This window comes from Equus caballus, chromosome 7, assembly GCF_041296265.1.
Source record: "Equus caballus isolate H_3958 breed thoroughbred chromosome 7, TB-T2T, whole genome shotgun sequence".
NCBI classification, from domain to species: Eukaryota; Metazoa; Chordata; class Mammalia; order Perissodactyla; family Equidae; genus Equus; species Equus caballus.
The window spans coordinates 89,057,873-89,075,717 of record NC_091690.1 but is presented as its reverse complement, the minus strand read 5'-3'; the positions used below and the strand labels follow the sequence as shown (position 1 = coordinate 89,075,717).

Below are 17,845 nucleotides of genomic sequence, written 5' to 3'. Positions count from 1 at the left end.
AAGGAAAAAAAATAAAATCTTAAAAAAAAAAAAAAAAAAAAAAAAAAAAAACGATAAGCCTTTGATGGAAGAAATTAAAGAAGACATAAATAAATGGAAAGATATCCCATGTTCATGGGTTGGAAGAATTAATAGGATTTGATGCAATCCCTATCAAAATTCCAATGGCATTCTTCACAGCAACAGAAAAAATAGTCCTTGGGGCCGGCCCCGTGGCAGAGTGGTTAAGTTCGCGTGCTCTGCTTCCGCGGCCCAGGGTTTTGCCAGTTCGGATCCTGGGCGTGGACATGGCACAGCTCATCAGGCCACGTTGAGGCGGCGTCCCACATGCCACAACTAAAAGCACCTACAACTAAAATACACAACTATTTACTGGGGCGCTTTGGGGAGAAAAAGGAAAAATAAAATCTTTAAAAAAAAAAAAAAAGGAAAAAACAGACCTAAAATTCATATGGAACCACAAAAGATCCTAAATAGCCAAAGCAACCCTGAGAAAGAAGAGCAAAGCTGGAGGCAACACACTTCCTGATTTCTAACTATATTAGAAAGCTATAGTAATCAAAACAGTATAGTAATGGCATAAAAACAGACAATGAAACAGAATTGAGAGCCAAGAAATCAACTCTTGCATAAACGGTCAATTAATATTTGACAAGGGAGCCAAGAATACTCAGTGGGGAAAGGATAGTCTCTTCAATAAGTGATGCTGGGAAAACTGGATACTCACATTAAGAAGAATGAAATTGGACTCCTCTCTTACACCACTCATAAAAATTAACTCGAAATGAATTAAAGCCTTATACATATGACCTGAAATCATAAAATTCCTAGAAGAAAGCAGGGAAAAATCTCCTTGACATTGCTCAATGATTTTTCAGATATGACACAAAAGCACAAGAAATAAAAGAAAAAATAAGTGGGACTATATCAAACTAAAAAGCTTCTGCATGGCAAAAGAAACAGTCAATAAAATGAAAATGCAACCTATGGAATGGGAGGAAATATTTGCAAATCCTATAGCTAATAAGGGGTAACATCCAAAATATCTAAGGAACTCAAACAAAATAGCAAAAAAACCACATACAATTTGATTAAAAAATGGGCAGAGGCATCGAGTGATGATTGGATAAAGAAGATACGGTATGTATATACAATAGAATACTACCCAGCCATAAAAGAGGATAAAATCATCCCATTCACAACAACATGGATGGACCTTGAGGGTATTATGTTAAGCGAAATGAGCCAGAGACAAAGACAATCTCTATATGACTCCAATCATATGTGGAAGTTAAACACGTGGACAAAGAGAACAGATTAGTGGTTACCAGGGGAAAGAGGGGTGGAGGGTGGGCACAAAGGGTGAAGTTGTGCACCTACAACACGACTGAAAATAATGTACAACTGAAATTTCACAAGGTTGTAAACTGTCATAACCTCAATAAAAATAAAATAGAAAAAAAACGGGCAGAGGAACTGAACAGACATTTTTCCAAAGATAACATACAAATGGTCAACAGGTAAATGAAAAGATGCTCAACATCACTAATCATCAGGGAAATTAAAACCACAATGCAAATTAAAACCACAATGAAATATCACCTCACACCTATTAGAATAACTATCATTAAGAGGACGTGTTTGCGAGGACGTGGGAAAAAGAGAACCCTTGTGCACTGTCAGGGAGAATGTAAATTGGTACAGCTACTATAGAAAACAGCAGGGAAGTTCCTCAAAAAATTAAAAATAGAACTACCATATGGTCCAGCAATCCCACTTCTGGGTATATATCCAAAGGAAATGAAATCAGGATCTCAAAGAGATTACCTGCATTCCCATGTTCATTGCAGCATTATTCACAATAGCCAAGATACGTAAAGAACCTAAGTGTCTGTCTATGGATGAATGGATAAAGCAGATGAGGTATAGACATATACAATGGAATAGTCAGCCACCAGAAAGAAGGAAATCCTGCCATTTGTGACAACATGGATGGATCTTGAAGGTGTGGATAGTGATAACAAAGTGGAGGGACTATGTCAGGGCTTCTAAAATGGAGCTGGGAGGCCGATAAGGAAATGAGGCTCCAGCCAGCCCTCATGGTCTGCTGGTTAAAGTGTGGCACTCTCACTGCCTCGGCGGCCTAGGTTCGTTTGCTGGTCGCGGAACCATACCACCTGTCTGTCAGCAGCTCACATAGAAGAACTAGAAGGACTTACAACTAGGATATACAACCATGTACTGGGGGCTTTGGGGAGAAAAAAAAAAGAGGAAGACTGTCAACAGATGTTAGCTCAGGGTGAATCCTTCCCTGAAAAACAAAAAAAAAGGAAATGGGGCTTCTGCACACACACCACGTCTCTACCCAGGTGAAATGTAACTTTTGAACTGTGCTTCACTGCTGTCATCCTGACCTTCTTTCAAGAAATATGCTTACTCCCAGAGACAAGAACTTTTTGCCTTAGAGACGGCCTTAGTAAACAGTCACGTGTAGCCAACAAGCAAGAGTTCTTGCCACTACCAATCACAAATCCTGCAAAACCACCTGTGTAATTTCTCTCTTTTTGCCTTTATAAACCCTTGCCTTCTTGGTCTTCCTTGGAGTACATTTTGGGTTTCTGCCTGAATCTGTGTCTCCTAAATTGCAATTCTAATTGCCCAAATAAATATCTCCTCTTTAAACTGTAGTGATTTTTCCTCAGTCGACAAAGGCATTACGCTAAGTGAAAGAAGTCTGACAGAGAAAGACAAATACTGTCTGATGTCACCTACATGTGGAATCTAAAAGAGGCGAACTCATAGAAACAGAGAGTAGAATGTGACCGCCAGGGTCTGGGGGAAACGGGGAGATGTGGTTCAAAGGATGCAAACTTCCAGATAGAAGATGAGTAAGTTCTGGGTGACTATAGCTAACAGCATGGTGACTATAGTTAACAATACTGTATTATATACTTGAAAGTTGCTTAGAGAGTAAATCTTACATGTTCTCATCACAAAAAGGAAATGGTAATTATGTGAGGGGATGGAGGTAACTAAGCCTACTGTGGTAATAATTTTGAGTACATAAGTATATCAAATCCTCATGTTGTACACCTTAAACTTACACATTAGATGTCAATTGTATCTCAATAAGTCTAGAAATAACTCATTGTATTTTATACTTTAAATGGGTGAAGTTTACTGAATAAATGTTACCTCAATGAAGTGTGTGGTTTTTTTTTAAAGGAATGGTATGGAAAGATCATTCTTATGCAGTTAAAGAGGGGAGAAAAGACTCACCTGGATTTGAAACAATAAGCATCTTACAGTCAGGACTATGATGGACTATGGCAGGAATGATTGATTTCATGATATTTACATTACGTTGGACCAAGGAGAGGCGACTTTCTCCTTCCTGCTGCCGTGCACCTGCTGTGACAATAACTAATTTGGAGTTTGCAGATACGCTGCAATCTAAAAAGGAAACAAAAGACAATATTTGGATCAAGATTTCCATAGTCACTGTGCCTTAATTCTGTGAAAGTCTATTGTCTGACCCCGATATTAAAGTACTCCCCTACCTTCATGTCCAGTGTTTGCAGATGAGCAGACTTTCCATGCAGTAATGTTATTTTGCATAACCTGACTCACTCTCACTTACCAATTTTCACACAGCTTTTTTTTTCTTTTAATAATAACAGAACCTACCATCCCTTTTAGCCCACATTCTCATTTGTTATTAAGGCCTGAGGCAATGCAAGTCAGCTCTCTGGCTTCTTACAAAGACCATATGAATCAGAAGCTTAGAACTCGGAGGGTTTATGTGTCTGTCTCAGGATCCTAAGAGTGAGAATGTATTTACTGTACTTCCAATTATTATAAGGGACTGGATGTGAGATCACAAACAAGTGCTTGATCTCACAAGAAGACAAACTACCTTCTAAATCTGATGACCAGTTGTGAAATTGTTTCACCTATTAAATCCAATGACAATATAATAACTTTGCTCACTATCCCGTGCTGGACTTCTTTTAAAGCATTGTATACCTGTTATTTGCCATATGGATGTCAAAAATTAAATTAGCTAAAATATCCTTTATGTCCCACCTCTATTTTTTTAAACTTATTTTTATGCTCTTTTGAAAAGAAAATTCGTTTAAAGATATTATTTCATCTCCATTTATGGTCCTTCTCATATCTTTCTAATCCAATTTATAAACCATAAACAGTTTTACGTTTTTCCTGTCCCAGTAAAGATTTTAATTAGAAAGACAAATTTAGAAAGATGGCATTTCTTAGGCTGACATGTTTCACATTAATCTAAGAGATCACCTCTCCTTTGTATCAAGTAGAAGACCTATAGAGGACGTTCTCTTCTCTCTCTGCATACACAGTCTACCTCGTTCTTGCTAAAGACCTTGTTTGACATTCACCTTCCATAAAGTCTTATCTAACCACAGAAATCCAAAGTAATCTCTCTCTCTCTGTGTCTCTCTTTCCCCATCTCTTCTTTCCCTCTTTCCTCTCTCCCTTGAATTTTAGAGGACAAACAGGCAAAAAGCATTGCAACTTGTCCAAAGTCATCTCTCCGTAGTTCAGATTATTTGAACTATTATGTCCAACAAATTCAATTAAAGTATATATGAAAGCAAAATACCAAATGTTTTCACAATCTGCCTCCAAATTATCATACTACCTTTGAGTCTTATTTTTATGTCAGATTTTCCAGGTGCCCTGATTCTGTTAATGGCATCATCTCCTTACTTGTTACTTATTTTCCTTTCTCAATATAATTCAGTCCTCCAAGAGACAGCAAACCATGATGGTCTGGGGCAAAAGCTCTGAGGTCTAACTGCCTATATCCTTACTCTGTCACCTCCTGGCTGTGTGACCCTGGAGAAGTATTTGGCCTGCTACTCTGACCTTCAGTTCCTCATCTGCAAGACTGAGCTAACAACAGTTTTTCTTTTATATGGTCTTAAGATGATTCAGTGAGTTAACATACAAGAGTACTCAGAACAAGGCCTAACATACATTAAATGTTCAATAAATGTTAGCTACTATGATTGTTATATTATTAAAGTACTTCTTCAAATACCAATTCCTCTGCTAGGCATCCCCTAATTACATCATTCACAAATACACTCTCTTACTTCACTGAATTTTTATAGCACTTACTGCCTATAATTCTCAAATAGTCCTTATATATTGTGCCTTATGTTATCTTCCCATGGTTGTGTTGTACTTATACCCCTAACTTGATCATGAGATCCATAATAACAGGTTCTGATCTCATATTCCTCCCTTTTTTCCACAAACATCTTAGCACCTTCTATGTTGCAGGCACTTGGGCTCTGTGTTAATTATTGTACATATGAGAATCAAAACCACCTGTGGATAATCAATGACGTTCTATTACTCTTCCTCATTAGGGCTCACTAAATGTATTTTCAAAATGCTCTATTATGAAATATATCATTCATGTAGAAGAGTGTATAAGAAACAAAAAATGTTCAATTTTTTAAATATTAAAGTTAACTCCATAAAAATCACACAAATTAATAGAACATCACCAATATATTGGAAGTCCTTGTGTGCCCCTAATAGGTTGCATCAACATCTTTCATGCACAGAGATTACCAACCATTCTTCTAAGTGGTAAAAATCACAACCTTACCTTAAAGAAAAGAAAGTTTACCACCCATGCATATCCGTTTTTAAATCATATGGTATACATTACTTTCACTAAACATTATGGATCTGATATTCACCCATGTTAACGTGTGACCCTGTAGTTCATTCCCTCTCGTTGCTGTGTAACACTACACTGCATCATTTATACAATTGAGGATTGGCGTTCATTGAATGGTTTCCAGTTTGGAGCTATTACAAGTTACACCACTATACATTCCTGTACATGTTATCCCAGTGCACACGTGCACAAGTTTCTCTTGAGAATATACCTAGAAGTGTGATTTCTAGGTTGTAGGATATGTTCATGTGTCAACTTCACCAGGTAATGACAAACTTTTTAAAAAAGCAGTTTTACTATAATACCTTCTTGCATGACATATAGGAAGGTATTCAATTCACGTCATGCATGAGAGCACCTACTGTTCCACATCCTGACAAACACTTCATATTATCACACTTTGGCCAATCTAATGGGTGTGTAATGGTACGCTGATATGCTTTTTATTTTCCTTTCCTTGGTTACTAATGAGATTGTCTTTTCATATATTTATAGGCAATTTAAGTTTCTTCTTTTGTGAAATGTTCGTCTTTTCTCATTTTTCCATTGGGCTTTTTTTTAAGTTTGGCACCTGAGCTAACAACTGTTGCCAATCTTCTTTCTTTTTCTTTCCGCTTTTTCTACCCAAAGCCACCCAGTACACAGTTGTATATTCTAGTTGTGGGTCCTTCTAGTTGTGCTATGTTGAATGCCGTCTCAGCATGGCCTGATGAGCAGTGCCATGTCCACACCCAGGATCCGAACCAGTGAAACCCTGGGGCGCCGAAGGGGAGCACGCAAACTTAACCACTCAGCCACAGGGCCAGCCCCAGCCCTCTTCTTATTTTTCTTTTTTATCTTGTTTTTAACTCACTGGGTATGTTTTTCTAATTTTACTTCTTCTTCTTTACTAATTTAGAGCTGACAGCTGTTTCTCTTCTTGTAAAAGCTGTCACAGAAGTTCCAACAAGCATGTCTACCTTCTCCGAGTCCAACGTTAATCATCACCTTTCCCTCTTCCCTAAAGACTGGGGGAACTTACAAGACTACTTCACTCACCTCTACCACCTCTCACCCCCAGATTTACATGCTGTATTTAAAAAATTTTTTAATCCCCTAAGACATTATAGTTTTATACACCTGATGTTTATGTAGATTTGTCCACATTTTTACCACTTTCTGTGCTCATTTTTTTCTTGCATCTCAGACCTTGTATCTGCGATCACTTTTCTTTTGCCATAAGGAAATGCATTTGCACTTCCATTGGTGAGGTTCTGACAGCAACTATCTCAGCCTTTGTCTGAAAATGTCTTTATTTCATCCTTATTCTTGAAAGACATTTTTGCTGGGTGGAGATTCTAGATTGACACTTTCTCTCTCAGCACATTGAAGATATTGTTCCATTGTCTGCCAGTTTCACTGCTGCTATGAAATCAGTCTGTCACCCCCTTCCTTTTCGGTAGGTAATTTGTCTTCTGACAATCTTTTCTTCTCTTTTCCTTTCGTGTTCTCTAATTTCACAAGAATGTGTCTAGGTGGGGAGTTTGTATTTATTCTTCTTGAGGTAATTTGGCTTGAATCTGTGGGCTGATGCTTTTATGATCTGTTTCAAAGATGCTCAGTCATAGTCTCTTCAGATGTTTCCTCTGTCCCAGTCACTGGACAGAGTGTACATTAGATGAACACTACACTTTATCACTCTATCCTCCATGATGCGTAGGCTGTCATATTTTCCACTTCTTGTTGTCTTCTGGGTAGTTGCCTTAGATTCACCACTTCTCTCTTCAAATGCATTGGCTCTATTATTAAATCCACTGAGTTTTTACTTCACTCTATTTCATCTTTATGTTATATTTGATTGTTTTTTACAATCTGGGTTTTTTTTACAGTTTCCTGTCTCATACTGATATTTTCAAGTTTGTCCTTTATTTCTTGAAAAAGAACAATCATAGTTAATTTATAATTTGTGTTTGATAAGTTCAATATCTGAAATCTATGGTGGCCTTTTCTGTTATCTCTGCTGATTCTTGCTCATGTATTTTCTGGTAGATTTAATTATTCCTACTGTGAAATGTTCATTTTCCTTGGAATTTTATTTGTGGAAGTTCTTTAAGGCCTGAAATAAAGTTTCCTCCAGAAACTATTTTAAGTCTTAAGTCTGCTTAAGATTTTTTGGAATTCAAATAAGAGCCAGCTTGAGGCTCCAAATCCTTAGCAGTCATTTCTCCCCTTTACTAAAGCAACTGAGACACTCAATTTTACTTGCAGTCGTCCAAAGCCGGGAGAAGGAAATTATTTATAGGTCATCCTTACATTAAGGAATTGGCAAACTAAGGCTGGCAGGCAAAATCTGGTCCACTACCTGCTTTGTAAATAAAGTCTCGCTGGAACACAGCCACACCAACTCTCTCACACACTATTGACAGCTGCTTCCGTACCACGACAGCAGAGCCGAGTAGTTTTGAAAGAGACTGTATAGCCCACAAAGCCTAAAATATTTACTACCTGACCCTTTACAGAAAAAGCTTACTGACCCCTGGGGTAGTCCATTGGGGTCTTAGGTTTATGGGGTTATCTCCTAAGCAACTCCCCAAATTAGGCTCTGTCTCCAGTCTCCTAAGTCCTGTGAGGCAGTGAAAACCAAACTTCAAGTTCACTAGGTTTGGCTAATGCTAGCTAGTGAAAACTAGCTACAACGCTCTGCTTAACTCTCTAGTTTCCTGCCTTCACTCAGTGCCTGTTCTGAAAATGTCTTACTTTGTTAAGAGCGTGTCAAATCTTTAAGGAGTGATAGTGTGTACTTTCATATTCTAAGCAGGAGTTTTGTTATTTAAAGCAAACAGATTGATCCAGGAATTTATCCTGCCATTTTACTAGAAATTGAAGGCTGATTTTTCCTTTTTTTTTATAAGAAGGCTGCATTCTTTTTTTTCGGTTTTTTTGCTGGGAAATTTTTGCTCTGAGCTAACATCTATTGCCAGTGTCTCTCTCTTCTTTTTTTTCTTCTCCTCAAAGCCCCAGTACATAGTTGTATATTCTAGTTGTAGGTCCTTCTGGTTGTGCTGTATGGGATGCTGCCTCAGCATGGCTTGATGAGCAGTTCTGTGTCTGTGCCCAGGATCTGAACGGCTGAACCCTGGGCCGTGGGACGGGGCCGGCCCCTGAATTGGTAATGTTTTATTTCTTTGTTGGGTGTTGACTTATGTTTGTTACATTTAAACTTTATTTATATGTCAAATATTTCATAATTCACTTTTTTAAATAATTGTTTCTGTGAAAATTAAGGTGAATGCCTTGGAAAGACAAACCAAAAGCCAGTTATTTACAAATTGTCCTTTTGAGACAAAATGAAAAAACATAAAAGACAACCATAGAAATTTAGTAGAGTTTTGTGATCACATTGCTGCATGAGTATCTTTAAACTGATTACAGTACTTTAAAGAAATTGAAATAATCACTATTGGTGTGCTTTAAAAAAAGATACCGCAAAACTCCAATCAGCTGAGCCATACTCAAAGGCCTTGCCCTACAATCAGAAAATCAGCAAATAAACTTCTAAGTACATTTACATGTTTAAGGTCAATATAAAATGTTTATGATGGCTCTTTCCATCAGGCATTTTTAAATTAAGTAACCACCTTCAGTTCCAATCATGTCAGGCAAGAGGGCTTCTGTTGAATCACATTACCAAAGAGTGCACTATACACTTCGGTGTATGATAACATAATTATTTTTTCTAATTCTCTGAGGCTTCTTAGTTAGTCAACACATCATGCTAATGCTAATGGGGCCAAGCTCTCCATCTCCTGTTCTATGGCCTCACACTTGAAACTGGGTCCTTACAAACACAAAAAGAAAACCAGGTTAAAGAGTACAGGTAAATATATCAACAATATTACAAAAACTATTCAAGACTGCATATCCTTGGGAAAATATATGACAGAATGACAAGTTTAAAAAGCATTTATATAATGTCAGTTACATAAAAAAATAAATGAATAGAAAAAGAAATACACAAAACCACTAACAGAAAAGATTTAAAATTTTCTTTATACATTTTTATATTTACCAAATTTTCTCCAATTAGAATGAAATGTTCTTTAAAAAATTAACCTTTTAAACTACATGTTCTAATGACGGTGGTGCTATTTTTAATTTTACATTTAAGAACATCTGTTTGGTAAAATTCATTACTTTTTTTAGAAGCTCTGAAAATAACTTTATAAAACTAAAATTCACCTTTTCCAGAGATAATCTTTGGAGTATTGAAGAACAGACTGCCATGCTGAAGATCCATCATCTCTCCCTTCAGCTTGTCCACCGCAACATCAACAAGGGCAAGTTCATCAGCCAGATCCTAAAATACATGAAAGTTCTGAATAAAATGTTCTAAAAAATATTATTTCGGTTTTAGGAGAATGAGAAAAATTTTTGTGTGGCTAGTTTATAATCAAAGGAGAGTTATATTTTTAATAGAAAAAATGATATAAAAATAGTAGTTTTTGATGCACCTGGAGTGACCAGAAGTCAAGGTAAACAACAGCGTGTAGCAAAAACTATTGCTTTGCCTTCACATGATTGCTAAATTTTTTAGAATTGGGTTTTTTCCACTTCAGATAACAGTTTAAAACCAATAAAAAGTTATGAAATTCTTTCAAAGGATTTTACTATATTTAACCCTTATGCCTAATTTTGAATTGGCTGAAGTTGTGTTTAGTATGCACCCTTATGGACAAAACAGAAAGGGAGTCACCTGCAGAAACCCATTCCATATGGTTCAGTACAGTACAATTAACACTGGTTCTCCACCCTAGGGGTAGATGGGCATATAACCAGACTCAACCAATTTGTTCCATCCTTCCTTCTGGCCACAGCAATTAGTTCACAAATGGGCATGTGGCTCAGGCATAAGAAATGAGCACAATATCTGTGAGGTTTGAAAATGGAAGATGGGAAATTGTCTTATTTTTATTTGGAATCATAAGCTCTAAGAATGACATAAGACTCTAAGAGCAAACTGTATAGCCACCTTTACCACCACATAGAAAGACTCTGCCTGAGAATTAAGCCAATAGAGGAAATATAAACCAAGATATGCAGAGACTGTGTCTTGACATGTCTGAATTCCAGAATCTGGTAGTATCTGAAGCTAGCTTTACCCTTAGGTTTTCCAGTTACATGAACAATATACAGTCTCTTTTTTGCATACTCTAATTTGAATTGGTTTTTCATCACATGAAACAGAATATAGAACTACACAGAAGGAGTGCATTCCCTCAGATTCCAGTGGCCAGATTCCAAGGGTGAGCAGTAAGGGAAAAGGGTCAAAGCCCCTATTTACTACTGATTTTTCTCAAACCAGGCACCATCAGGCCTTTCAGGAAGACTTTATATTCCTAAATTTACTAAATTCTATGTTATATATCAGGAACAGGAGGAGGATAAGGAGTTCCATCCAGAAGGATCACATATCACGTCTCAGCTGTTAAGAAAACCAGATCACGTTTACCAATCCACTTTTACATCAGTCTGTGTACCTGTCTGGCTCTGGACAGGACAGAAACAACTCTAAGCATTTCAACAGAGGGATTTAATATGGTGACTGGTTAGACAGATGTTGGAAGGCTGAAAGAGCAAAAGAGGAACATTTCAGGCAACCCAGAGATAGTAACCACAGCTTGAAGTTAATACTCCTAAACCTGAGGGAACAAAGAGAGAGACTAAAGGAGGTGCTTCATGGAGCTAAGCTCAGACCTCTGGAGGAGGCAAAACCTGGCTGCTGCCGATGCCACTGAAGGGGCAAGATGAGGCCAATGCTGGGAGTTCCAAAAGAAACTGGAGACCCCGAAGGAATAAGAGGGTTCTTGCCTCAGTGTCCAACATGTATACTTTCAACTAATCCTACTGCTTTCAATAAGATGCCCGTTCTCTACTGTCCTTGATGCCTTGAGTGCAAAGCCTGTTCGATTCAATTTCTCCAAAGAGTAACATCGTTCCCCTTGCCCGCTGGAACGTGAGAGGTGGTTGCCTGGTTGATTAAGGTGCAGAAGAGAATCTGGTGGTTTTCCTTCTCATCATATAAACTTTCAATCAATCCTCCTGTTTTTAGCCCTATCCCTCACCTCCATCTTTTAAGGCAACTGGTACTTCCAACGCCTGAGCCTTTCTGGGATTCTGGAATTTAACTGGCTTTTCTTCTTCTTGTCATCTCCCTCTGCAGGTTTCCAAAAATTGTCTAAATAATATAGTAAAGCTTTTAAGAGCACAGGACCAGAATGCCACAGTTGGAATTCTGGTCCCCTTACCTAGTAGCCATTTAACCATGGGCAAGTTATTTAACATCTGTGCTTTCGTATTCTCATTTATAAATGGAGATGATAACAGTACCTACCTCCTAAGGTTGTTATAAAGATTACATAATACCCTTAAAACATTTAGAGAGGCAAAAGACTTGTATACTGAAAACTACAAAATGTTGAAACAAATTAAAGACACAAATAAATGGAAAGGCATCCCATGTTCACGGATTCGAAGACTTAATATTGCTAAGATGTCAACACTACACAAAGCCATCTATGGATTTAATGCAACCCCTATCAAAATCCCAAAGGCATTTAAAGAGAAATAGAAAAGTTCATTCTAAAGTCCACATGGAATCTCAAGGGACTCCAAATAACCAAAACAATCTTGAAAAAGAACAAAGTTCGGGGTCTCACGCCTCCTGATTCCAAAACTTATTCTAAAACTACAGTGATCAAAATAGCATGGTATTGGCTTAAAGACGGATGTATAGACCAATGGAATAGAATAGAGAGAGTTCAGAAATACACTCTCACATATACAGTCAAATGATTTTTGACAACGGTGCCAAGACCATTCAGTGAGGAAAAAGACAAGTCTTTTCAACAAATGGTGCTGGGATAACTGGATATTTACACACAAAAGAATGAAGTTGGACCATTTACTTTACACTATATATAAAGTTAACTCAAAATGGATCAAAGAACTAAATGTAAGATCTAAACTATAAAATTATTTGAAGAAACTATAAAATTATTAGAAGAAACTATAAAATTATTAGAGGAAAAGATTCATGACATTGAATTTGGCAATAATTTTTGGATAGCACAACAAAAGCACAGGTCACAAAAGTAAAAACAAATAAACTGAACTACATTAAAATCAAAACTTTCAGTGCATCAGAGGACACAATCAACAGAGTGAAAAGGAAATCCATGGAATGGGATAAAATATTTGAAAATCATACATCTGATAAGTGGTTAATATCTAGAATATAAAAAGAACTACAATTCAGTAACAACAAATAACCCAATTTAAAAATAGGCAAGATGGGGCCAGCCCTGTGGCCGAGTAGTTAACTTCTCATTCTCCGCTTCAGCGGCCCAGGGTTTCACTGGTTCAGATCCTGGGTGTGGACATAGCACTGCTCATCAGGCCAAGCTGAAGTGGAGTCACACATGCCATAACTAGAAGGACCGACAACTAAAAATATACAATTATGTACTGGGGGGCTTTGGAAAAAGGAAAAATAAAATCTTTAAAAAACAAATAAATAAATAAAAATAGGCAAGGGATTTGGGGCCAGCCCAGTGGTGCAGCAGTTAATTCACATGCCCTGCTTTGGTGGCCCAGGGTTCACTGGCCCAGATTCCAGGCAGGGACCTACACACCACTAATCAAGCCATGCTGTGGTTGGTTCCCACATATAAAATAGAGGAAGATGGGCACAGATGTTAGCTCGGGGCCAATCTTCCTCAGCAAAAAGAGGGAGGATTGGCAGAGGATGTTAGCTCAAGGATAATCTTCATAAATAAATAAATAAATAAATAAAATAAAAGTAGCCGAGGGATTTGAATAGACATTTCTCCAAAGAAGATATACAAATGACCAACAAGCACAGGAAAAGATGCTCTGGAAATGGGAAAATTAAAGGACTTCCATTGTTATTTTACCAAATTTGGTCCTTTTTGTTTTACAATCAGCATATAATGCTTATACAATTTTTTTAAATTTTAAGTATAAGCCATTGGGAAATATGATTTTCACCCACGACTCTTTGAGGAGGACAAGGTAACAAATTGTTTCAACAGGAAATATTATAATACTAACAAAATAATGCAATCAACGTGTCCTATGAATAAACTTAGTCTAGCAATGTCTGACGCATGCTAAACTCCAAATAAATATTTCTTAAATTATGTCAAAATCAAACGAGAGGACATATATTTTGCTGTCAAGGGATTAGCCCTGCAACCCTGAACTCAGCAACATCTACAAGACCTAAAGGTGCTTACATGATTTTCAGCCACAGGACAGGCTGATCACTTACCTTCAGTAAGATACAAATAGCACAAGCCATGCCTACAGCACCAGTCCCAATAATGGTGATCTTACTCTGGGAGACTTTGTCTTCCTCAATCAGATTCTCAATAAGCTGCTCCTTGATAGTTGACATTTTGAGAGCCTGAGAGGGATAATGCAATTTCAGCGGAATCACACTCCCTCAATTAATCACTCTCACAGCCACGGATGTACTAACTACACCCAACATTTAAAGAACTACGGCTTGAGTCTGCAGGATGTTGGAGCCAGGGGTGGGAGGCGCTAAAGACTGCACTTCCCGGTCCAGGGGCGTGAGCAGGTGGAGCCAGCACCTGCCTACCCATCACTGGGAGGGCTTGAGGCACCTATGGGCCTTCTCATCTCTCCCTGCCCGCAGCCACCATTTCCACCCCAGTACCAGGCGCTCACAAACGCTTCACTTGGCGCAACTCAGCACAGACGGCCCGAAAGCGCAGCACACCGCCTTTAAGTGAGATCAAAGGAGAAACCGACACCACAAAAAAGCTGCAACCGCAGCCAAGGTGCGAAGCCCAGCGACGGTTACTCTCAGCACCGCACGCAAGCGCGCTCCCACGCACAGCTCTCCTACGTCAGCACGCAAACTCCGCCCCCGGCCGGCCGCAGCGCAGGCGCATTGGCGGGAGCTCGATGGCCTCGTCGAGGGTGTTGTTCTGTGGGTGCCTGCGGTTGCGTGGTTAGAATGTCCGGGTGCAGCGTGGTAGACGGTTGTGAAGAGTGTACAGGAGAGGGATGTTGGAGCGTCATTTCATTTCCTTCAGCCGGCCTCGGCCTGGGCTGATTTTAGGGCAGTCTTTTTGGAGACTCCACTACCACCCGGCTGGCAGGGGCCAGGCTCGAGGCGCCCATGGGAAGGAGCGCCCTAGACAGCGCCTCCTGTGCCCGCCGAGGGAGCTTCAGCGGCGTCCTGGGGAGACTGCTTCCAGATCCCAGAGCATGCACTGGCCCAGGCGAGGTCGAAGATGCGCATCTGGCTTGGGGATGCGTTGGCGGAGCTCAAAGCCTGAACCCACTAAGCCGCTCTTCCTGGGAGGATGTGCTGAAGGGACCTGGGCCCCAAGGATGGAAAGGGATTTAAGTAAAGAGTGGGCTTGGGAAGGATCAGTCTGAGTTTGAAGAATAGACTTTTTGATGCACTCACCAAGCCCTTGTCCAGCATCTCTTTGCAGGATTTAAAAAATTATTGTTAAGATTTGTAATTTCAGGACCGAGTGCTGAAATAAAGTTGGAATTTCTCTTGAGAGAACAGACAGTAGTAGTGAGAAGGAAAGGCCTCGTCTAGTTTTCTAAGGGTGATTTTAATTTATGCCAAGGACTTATTTATAGCTCACAGAAAGGGCCACAACCTCTTCTGTCAACCTTTTTCATCATCTGCATTTGAATCCTTTTCAAAATCTAAAGGATAATCCAGGGTCGCCCCATGGCGGAGTGGTTACGTTTGTGGGCTCCGCTTTGGTGGCCCCGAGTTTCCCGCATTTACATCCTGGGTGCAGACATGGCACTGCTCAGCAGGCCATGCTGAGGCATCCCACATGCCACTACTAGGAGGACCTACAACTATCTACTGGGGAGATTGAGGGAGAAAAAGCAGAAAAAAAACAAAGATTGGCAACAGTTGCTAGCTCAGATGCCAATCTAAAAAAAAAAAAGGATAATTCATTTTCTGTATCAAAGCCTATGGTTTGTTTTTATCGTAGTTCAGATCGTGCAATAACTTCTTAAAACCCTTCAGTGGCTTTCCGTTACACTTAGAATAACCAGTTTTTACCACAACCTAAAAAACATTCAAGATTTGGCCTTCCTCTGCCGGCTCAGCTTGATCTCGAGACATTCTCACCACACTCTCCTCAGCTTTTGGACAGCTTTTGCTTGGCTCAGAACTTTCTGCTCTTCCCTATATCTGCAAGGTTCTTCCCCAGCTCTTCTCAAAGTTGATTTCTTGGGTTCAGTTGTGAGCCTAAATGGCACTTCCTCTAGCTTTCCTTGATCAATGTGTCAACTCCCACCACCTCCCTACATCTTCTGTTTATGGCATTTTGTACAACGTACTACCAGCCCCAAGCAGGAGGCTCCCTACAGCAGACAGGAGTGGCAGCGGCTGTTGGTCCTGTACTCCCCTTGCTGGTGTGCTTCTTTCCACAGCAACTCCCTGCCCTTGCACCTCATTTACCACGGGCTAAGAAGGAGATGCCACTGGCCAGGATGATCTCAAAATTCAAATTTCCCCCCTGCCTCAGGCCTCCCATGGTCGAAGGAGGTGTTCTTTTGGTAGTGAGGAAACCTCTGCTCTAGATAAAGAAAGAGGCTCTTCATTCATACCTGCCCAAGGCACAGAGGCATTGGCAGGCACTTGAGGTCTCCTCTGCCTGAGTTGGCCCTCTGGATGGCTGGGATCTAAGCTAACTTACCATTTTGCTTGATTGCAGTGATGTAAATATAGGATAGCCAAGATTTGTCTTGTATATTCCAATATTACCAAAGTGTAGTAGGCACTCAGTAAAGAATTTTGAAAGAATATGGCTTTGAAGTCCTGATAGTTTTATTTTGGCAACATGGACTTTAGTGGAAAAAAATATATCTACACAGGTATATATAGATAGACATAGATTATTCTTACATGTGGAAGGAGGACCATGTTCTGAACATCCTGTTTGCTTCCCCCACTAGCTGCCAGCTTGTGTGAGATGGGGCTGCTTAATCCACATCCCAAGGTTATTAAGATTAAAATGGGATCATATTCCATTGAAAACAATCAGGGTGGGGCCAGCCCTGTGGCCGAGTGGTTAAGTTCGTGCGCTCCACTTCTGCGGCCCAGGGTTTCGCCAGTTCGGATCCTGGGCATGGACATGGCACCACTCATCAAGCCATGCTGAGGCAGCATCCCACATGCCACAACTGGAAAGACCCACAACTAAAAATATACGACTATGTACCAGGGGGCTTTGGGGAGAAAAAGGAAAAATAAAATCTTTAAAAAAAGAAAGAAAGAAAGAAAACAATCAGGGTTTCTTGCAGAGTTGGCTTATTCCTTGCCTGGGTTTAGGAAGGTACAAGGTGAACCTGGAACACTTATTGTGTCAGAAAGTAAGGAAGTGTTACAAGATTAAATGTGAAAATACATGAAAGATTAGTTTAACAAATCTTAAGCATTTTCTGTCATGTTGGTATTGACTAATTTATTGTATCAAATAATATGAAGTTAATGTAAATACGTTTTTAAAAAAGACTGAGGGTGCCTCAAAGTTTCCAAAAGGTTATAGGAATAAGTACACATTTCTTTTTGGGGTAATTAAAAAGTTCTAAGATAGTGGTGAAGCTTACACAACTATGTGAATCTACAGAATTGTACACTTTAAAAGGGTGATTTTTATAGCATGTAAATTATATCTTAAGGATGTTATTTTATTTTTTTAAAAAAAGCCTACAAGAAGGCAAATCCTATTATAATAGTTAATTGTCAAGACTATGTATATCAGTCTTGTCCTTTTACATTTGAGACACTTTTTTGTTGGTGTTGGTGAGGAAGATTGGCCCTGAGCTAACATCTGTTGCCAGTCCTCCCTCAGCTAACATCTGTGCCAATCTTCCTCTATTTTGTATGTGGGACACTGCCTCAGCATGGCTAGATGAGCAGTGTGTAGGTCTGCGCCCAGAATCCAACCAGCAAACCCTGGGTTGCTGAAGTAGAGTGTGCAAACTTAACCGCTATGCCACCAGGCCAGCCCCAGAGACATTTTAAAGTATAATTCTTTT

General features: G+C 39.3%; 1 protein-coding gene across 6 annotated transcripts in view; it reads right to left on the bottom strand.

Annotated features, from left to right (window-relative positions):
• Nucleotides 1-14,680, bottom strand: part of LDHC (lactate dehydrogenase C) — a 38,418-nt gene extending 23,738 nt beyond the window's left edge. For 2 of the 6 annotated variants that reach the window (XR_011441167.1, XM_005612208.4), the window contains exons 1-4: nucleotides 14,483-14,663; nucleotides 14,061-14,195; nucleotides 9,950-10,067; nucleotides 3,280-3,453 (exon numbers count right to left, since the gene is read on the bottom strand). Coding sequence is in view for 4 of the 6 variants with exons in the window: in XM_005612208.4 (XP_005612265.1) it covers nucleotides 3,280-3,453; nucleotides 9,950-10,067; nucleotides 14,061-14,186 (418 nt within the window). In the remaining 2 variants the exon portion in view is untranslated. Of the gene's footprint in view, nucleotides 1-3,279; nucleotides 3,454-9,949; nucleotides 10,068-14,060; nucleotides 14,196-14,471 lie in introns of all 6 variants that reach the window. The other 4 variants (XR_011441168.1, XM_001504964.5, XM_070274933.1 and 1 more) reach the window with 4 other exon arrangements.
• Nucleotides 14,681-17,845: the final 3,165 nt, after the last annotated feature.